The 8,021-nt window shown below is 33.2% G+C and overlaps 1 protein-coding gene across 1 annotated transcript; it reads left to right on the plus strand.

The window, feature by feature from the left end:
- Window positions 1–4,183: 4,183 nt before the first annotated feature.
- On the plus strand, window positions 4,184–5,155 carry LOC111157904 (olfactory receptor 6C6-like). The gene has a single exon (XM_022519627.1). The coding sequence runs from the start codon at window positions 4,217–4,219 to the stop codon at window positions 5,153–5,155; it is 939 nt and encodes a 312-aa protein (XP_022375335.1). The 5' UTR covers window positions 4,184–4,216.
- The last annotated feature ends 2,866 nt before the right edge of the window (window positions 5,156–8,021 follow it).

Here is an 8,021-nt window from a genome sequence, read left to right on the forward strand (position 1 = left end):
TTAGTGTTTTATGAGCAGTCCTGCTCTAGCAATTTTGATTCACTGAAATATTTCCAGTGATCCAGCAGCAGAGAGAACATATAAAACAGTAAGTAGCTTATGCTACATAAAATATGTGTAGAAACCATACCAGACAGTTTTAAAACACCTTCTGATATTTTTTTCCTTAGATTCACCTTTGCTGTACCTCAAAGGTTTAAGCCATTGGGTTTTCATTTTCACTGTCTCCATGATTTTTTTCTTTTTATTTCTGTGTGCTATCTTTGTTGACCCATTTATTGTTTAGTAACACATTATTTAACCTCCATGTATTCCTGTTCTTTCCACTTTTTTTTTCTTGTGGTTGATTTGTAGTTTCATAGTGTTGTGGTCTAGTTTCACAGCATTGTGGTATGACTTTGATCTTTTTTAATTTGTTGAGACTTCTTTTGTGGCCTAACCTGTGATCTATACCAGAGAGTAGTCAATGTGCACTTGAAAAGAATGTGTATTCTGTTGTTTTAGGCTGGAATAGTCTGAATACAACTGCTAAACTCATCTGGTCCATCCAATGTGTCATCAATGCTATTGTTTCCTTGTTGATTTTTTTCTTCATATATTTGCTCCTTTCTCACTCTCTGTACTCAAAGAAATATATATTGTTCATTTATCATGCAAATGGTTGTGAAAAGAAAGCTGGGTAACAATACTTGTATCAGATAGAATAGACTTTAATACCAATACTGTAAAAAGAGGCAAATTATGCTAATTAATGCTAATTAATTACACCAGGAACAATCCAACAAGAAAATATAACAATTGTAAGTATTTATGTACCCAACATGGAAGCACCAAATACATAAAGCAGTTAATAACAAACATAAAGGAATGAATCAATAATAATACAATAATAGTAGGCAACTTTCACACCTTATTTACATGAATGGACAAATCATATGGACAGAAACAATCTCAATTACAATTACACCAAAAATAATAAAATACTTAAGAAAAAAAACCTCACCAATAAGATCAAAGACCTGTACTCTAAAAACTGTAAAACACCGATGAAAGGAATTGAAGATGATACAACCATATGGCAAGGTATTCCACACTCATGGGCTAGAAGAACAAATATTGTTAAAATGTTTATACTACCCAAAGCAATCTAAACATTTACTGCAATCCCTATCAAAATACTAACAGCATGTTCCACAAAACTACAACAAGCAGCTCTAAAATTTGTTTTAGATAGGGGTGCCACCAAAATCACAAACCCAAATAACCAAAGCAAGTTGAAAAAAAACAAAATTGGAGTTATCACAATTCTGGACTTCAAGTTATATTACAAAGCTATAGTAATCAAAACAGTATGGTATTGGCAGGAAAGTAGACACAGATCAATGGAACAGAATAAAAAGTTCAGAAATAAACCCATGATACAATTACTCTTTGACAAAGAGGGCAAAAGTAAGCAGTGGGAGGACAGTCTTTTTCACCAATGGAGTTGGAAAAACTGGAAAGCAAAAGAAAGAAACTGGACCACATTCTTATATCAAACACAAAAACAAATTCAAAAGGAAACTTTGTGCATTATTGATGGAAATACAAATTGATATAGCCACTGTTGAAGACAAAATGAGGCTTCCTAACAACTTATAATAAAGCTACTCTATGATCCATTAATTCCACAACTGAGCATTTACCCAAAGAATATGAAAATAGTAATTAAAAAGATTTGTGCACTCTGCCTTTGAAGCATTATTTACAATGGCCAAAATATAGAAGCAGCTCAAGTGTGCATGTACAGAAGGGGATTAAGATCACACTTACCTTGAAGAGCACTGCATAATGTACAGAATTAATGAATCACTCCATTGTACACCTGAAACTAATATAAAACTGTAGATAGACTATACTGGATTCAAATTTTTAAAAAATGTACTTAGAGTTAATTTAAAGAAGAAAAAAAAAGAAAAATTTTCAATCAATATTCTTGAAGTTAAGGAAAGACTACAGAATTTTCCAAATTAAAGGAAACTAAAACATTATGGTAATTAAATTAACATATAAGTCTAAATTGTATTATTTTCTTTTTTTTTTTAAAGATTTTATTTATTTATTTGACAGAGAGAGATCACAAGTAGGCAGAGAGGCAGGCAGAGAGAGAGGAGGAAGCAGGCTCCCTGCTGAGCAGAGAGCCCGATGCGGGGCTCGATCCCAGGATCCTGAGATCATGACCTGAGCCGAAGGCAGAGGCTTAACCCACTGAGCCACCCAGGTGCCCCAAATTGTATTATTTTCTATTAAAAAAACTTTTAGTCACTGGTGAAACTTAAATAGCATTGGAGAAGTACATTAATAATCTATGAATGTTAATGCCCTGACACTAATGGCTATATCATGCTTATCTAGTAGAATATTCTTTTTTGTTATAAACACATACTATTATATCGAATAGCAGATGGATCAACAAATGATCCAGGAATAAATGACCTTCATGGTTATTTGTTGGTTTTCTTCTTTATTTTTTATGTCAAAATTTAAAAAATAGCAAAATATTAAGTACTGCCCTACACCTCCAATTTGGGGCATAGTTAATTCACTAGTTAATGAAATCCCACTATTGACTGGGGAAACAAGTGAACGGTTTCCATTTGGGCTAAACCCTCTTAATGTGTAGAAATGGTCATACTGTCCCAGGGTACTGGAATATCTGAAATTCTTGTTGGCATTAAGTATAGGGTTTAAATTACTTCTAGTTCTCTTTTGGGAGAATATGTTTTGTAGTTAAAGAAATTCAGTTTTGTGCCTAAGGCATTTCAAAGTAGTTTTTATTTCCTTCTGTTTTTGTTTGTTTGGGTTGTTGTCTTATTTTTCACATAACTGATATTCCTGATATGAGTCTCAAGGGGGCATTTCTTTTTCTTTTCTTTTTCTTCTTCTTTTTAAAATTAATCCCCTGTGTATCCTATGAGCAAAGTAATAAAACTGTTCCTTTTGTTAGTTCATAATTTGAAGCAAGAATTCTTTGTTACAAAATTTGGGTTCCTTTCGTATGAGGGATTTCCCCAAATCACTTTTCATTTAGAGCATTAGATTTTCACTTAGTATTTTTAGAGACGTTTACCTTCATCTTAATATATAAAAAAAAAGACAGAAAGTCAATCTCATCCAGCCTGAAAGAGGATTCTAATTATTTGTAATATCTGGGTCGTGTCATTTTAATGACCATCAGTGAAAGTGAAAGTTATTAACAGATTAATATAATTTCCAGAATGCATCTATGTTTTTAGAACCTCTGCAGAAATGCTTTGGAATTAATTTTCCTCTTAAACTATTGAATTTTTTGTAATATTATTAGAGATAGAATATTCGTCATTTACTTTTGACCCCTGTTTCTACCACATTCCCATAAGGGGAAAATTATATCAATGTATTCTAGATATGGTAAGTCACTTATAACTTGCAGTAAATATCTAGATCATAAATGAAAGCATTGCCACAAGTAAAAGTCAGGTAATATCCGTTGACTTTTGAACTGTCATTTACTTTTCTATTTTTATGTAGATGTAACAGTCAAAACCTCATGATTAAATGCAACTGCTGAGAAGACTGATGTATTTGAAATGAATGAAAAATAATAATTAAGTGAAATGAGATAAAGGAACAATGGGGAAGTACTGCATCGGGACAAAATAATGGTATCTATCTGAATATTTCAATCATAGAAATAGTATGTAACTGTCATTACTTCCATTATTTCACAAATTTTTAAGTGTTTTAATGAGCTAAGAATTTTTGAAGAGCAAATTACATATAGATATTGGTATTAATTTTCTGGATGTTATGAGAAATTTTTCAATGATTTTTAAGCTATACATAGAAAATACACTTAAGGTCAAGCTTTTGTTCTATTTAGACACGAAAGAGAATTTACCTCATTTGGAAATAATCAGCTAAAATTTAAATGATCTTTCAAGTTCAAATAGGGAAAAAGAAAAAGTTTAGTAGTGTTCTTATCATAACTGTCACTTAAATGCAGCAATCAGTTAGATTGACCAAGGCTAATACAGTTTTAAGTATCATCTATCCTGTTAAATTGGATCAATTTTTTAAACTTCTTTACACTTCTGACTACGTTTTTTTTTTTCTGCCAGTAGCTTTTGTAAAAATCCTCTTTTTTCCAATTCTGAAGTTGTCTTCCTATCTTTATTTAATAGTACTCAGGTCTGAAATGAGGAATCAGTCAAGAGAGATTGAATTCATTCTCCTAGGATTGACTGATGACCCACAATTGCAAATTGTGATTTTTATATTTTTCTTTCTAAACTATGTGTTCAGTGTGGTGGGGAACTTAACCATCATCCTTCTTACATTGCTAGATCCCCGCCTCAAGACTCCCATGTATTTTTTCCTCCGAAATTTCTCATTCATGGAAGCTTCATTGACAACAGTCTGTATTCCCAGATACCTGATAAGCATCATGACTAAAAACAAAATAATTTCCTACAATAGTTGTGCATCTCAGTTATTCTTTTTCCTCTTACTAGAAATTACAGAATTTTACCTACTGGCTGCCATGTCTTTTGACCGGTATGTAGCAATCTGCAAACCTCTACATTACCCCATCATTATGAACAACAAAGTGTGTTACCAACTTCTATTCAGTTCCTGGACAGTTGGCTTTCTGCTTTCGTTTCCACCATTGGCCTCAGGACTGACACTGGATTTCTGTGCTTCCAAAGTAATTGATCATTTCATGTGTGACATTTCCCCCGTGCTGCAGCTTTCCTGCACTGACACTCATTTACTGGAATTACTTTCGTTTGTCTTATCTCTTATAAATCTCCTAGTCACGTTGCTGTTACTGGTTCTTTCTTACACATATATTATCAAGACCATTCTAAAAATCCCCTCTGCTCAGAAAAGAACAAAGGCTTTTTCTACTTGTTCTTCTCATATGATTGTAGTCTCCCTTACTTATGGTAGCTGTATCTTTAATTACATAAAGCCAACAGCAAAGGAAAGGGTAACTTTATCCAAAGGTGTAAGTGTTATTTATACCTCAGTTGCCCCTTCATTAAACCCTTTCATTTATACTCTCAGAAACCAGCAAGTGAAACAAGCTTTCAAGGACACACTCCAAAAGATTTTCTCTTTTTTCAAAAAATGAAGAGGAAATTTAATTTTAAAATCTTGAAAAAGAAAGTAAATAAACATTTTGACTCATCTGATAACTTTACTTATTCTGTCCTTCAATTAGTTCATCTCATAATATTTTTTCACCTCACAACATTTTAACCAAACATTTCAGCACAATGCATCTTTTCCTTCCTACTTCTCTTTATGTTTAGATGCATTCCTTACTGTGCTATAGTAGAGTATTATCTTGAGTTATCAATACAAATGTGAAATTTCTTTTATTCTACAAAACATGGTACTGACTTCCTCAAAAATGATTTTAAATAGATATTCATTAGAATTTTAAAGAATAATACAGGCATCAATATAACAGTATACACTACTGGAACTCTAGGAAGTTCTTCAAATGTGACTCACCTGTTTCAACACAGAAAGAAAAAAAAGGCAGGCTTCAAGTCATAAAAAGCTCATATGTTCTAAAATGTAGCAGGACGTTATTTGGTAGGTTTAGAGACCTGAAAATGTGAAATGACTAAGAATCACACACATGATCTTTTTATCACACACACAAGTCAATGTTCTCACTCTTAAAATGTCTTTTCCCAATTTACCTGGAGTACAATATAGAAACATGGATAGTAGGTTATTCTAATGCAGGTGGCACCTTTGAGAGTTTTCTTTTTTAATATAAAAACCTATGCAAGCAGATTTTTACCTCATAAAGATACTATGTTAAATGTGTTGAGGATGGGTTTTTGGATATCGGCATCTAGGAGGCAATTTGGAAGGCTTATATTTTAAACTAACTGGGTTATTTGAAAGTTGAAATGTAATAATGTCAATGAATCTGAAGCTGCAGGAAATGGTTCCAGAGATATTTAGGAAAAAAAAAAAAAGAGGAATGGTTCAACATGTGGTTATATGGGATCATGGAAAAAATATTTAAAAAATTATTTGGGTCTCCCTTCGCCTTCCCTTCTGCCCATTCCTGCACGTACTCACTCATACTTAAAATGCTTTTGAAGAAGTGAGTATTAACAGTATCCTGTCAGATGAAAAAATAAAAATAAAAATGGACGTGCAAAGAAATCCATGAATTATAATGCTTTCTGTATTGGATATAATGTGCTATCAGAGAATATGAGTGAAAAAAAGTACTTAATATTGTAATCCTATCTATGTGACCCTGAGAAGAAAACAATTTAAACTCAGGTTTGTGTTCTGATTTGTTTTACTATTTTAAGCCAACACTGTTTTTTGTTTTTAAAGATTTTATTTATTTGAGAGAGAGAGAGTGAGAGAGCTGCAGAAGGAAAAGGATGAGAAGGCTCCTGTGGGGTTAGGTCCCTGAGCCAAAGGCAGACACTTAACCGCTGAGCCACCCAGACACCCCTTAAGCCAACATTGTTAACCATCTTCCTTTCTAAGGCAATTACAAGGGAATAAGTTCATGTTATTATATTCAAGGCCCTCAAAGCTTTCCAATAAGCACTTTAAAAATTATTTGACCCTTATTAGATTTGATTTTTATTTTTCTCATTCTTTGGGTTGTCATTTCAGTTTCTTGATAGTGTCCTTAGTTCATAAAATGTTTAATTTTGATGAAGTAAATTTTTTAATTTATTTTTTATTTCCTTGCTTGTGCTTCTGGTGTCATATTTAAAACATCGTTGTTTAATCCAAAGTTGCAAGGATGTATACCTGCTGTTTATTCTAAGAACTTTATAGTTTTATATCTTACTTTTAGGTCTTTGGTTTCTATTGAGTTAATGTTTTGTATGGTTTGAGGTAGAGATTAAAGTCAACTTTTGCATGAAAATAGTTAGCACAACATGATTTGTTGAAAAAGCTATTATTTCCCCTTTGAATAATCTTGGCACTCTAGTTAAAAATCAATTGACCAGGGGTGCCTGGGTGGCTCAGTGGGTTAGGCCTCTGCCTTCGGCTCAGGTCATGATCTCAGGGTCCTGGGATTGAGCTCCACATCGGGCTCTCCGCTCAGCAGGGAGTCTGCTTCCTCCCTCTCTCTCTCTGCTTGCCTCTCTGCCTACTTGTAATCTCCATCTGTCAAATAAATAAATAAAATCTTTAAAAAAAATCAATTGACCATAAATGTATGGGTCTATAATAGACTCAGTTCTATTCCTTTGAGCTATTTCTCAATTGCTATGCCTGTATCATACTTTCTTGATCACTGTAGCTTTATATGAAATTTGAAGTTGGAAAGTATGACTGTTTCAACTTTGTTCCTCTTTTTCAATATTGTTTTGGCTATTCAGGGCCACTTGCAATTCCATATGAATTTTAGGATTAGATTGCTTATTTATGCAAAAAGAGCACTTGAAAATTTAATAAAAATTATATTGAATCTGTGGGTCAGTTTAGAAACTGTTACCATCTTAATTAACAATGGCAGGTCTCCTATCAAATAATATGAGTTTTTTTTTTTATTTATTTAGGGCATCTTTATTTTTTTTTAAAGTTTTGTTATTTTCTTGGATAGAATGTGGCACTTCCACAGTTAAATTTACATAAAATAACTCCTACAACTGAACAATAAAAAAACAAACACTCAACAAAATATAGACAAAGGACTTAAAGAAGATATAAATATGTGTAAAAGCACATGGAAAAATGTTCAAGAATAGTAGTATTGGGGCACCTGGGTGGCTCAGTGGGTTAAAGCCTCTGCCGTGGGATCAAGTCATGATCCCAGGGTCCTGGGATCGAGCCCCACATCGGGCTCCCTGCTCAGGAGGGAGCCTGCTTCCCCCTCTCTCTGTCTCTGCCTGCCTCTCTGCCCACTTGTGATCTCTGTCTGTCAGATAAATAAATAAAATCTTAAAAAAAATGAATAGTAGTATTTAGGAAAATGTAAGTCAAAACCAGAGTGACAT

Source organism: Enhydra lutris, unplaced genomic scaffold (genome assembly GCF_002288905.1).
Source record: "Enhydra lutris kenyoni isolate GAN:26980312 unplaced genomic scaffold, ASM228890v2 scaffoldscaffold56, whole genome shotgun sequence".
Lineage (NCBI taxonomy): Eukaryota > Metazoa > Chordata > Mammalia > Carnivora > Mustelidae > Enhydra > Enhydra lutris.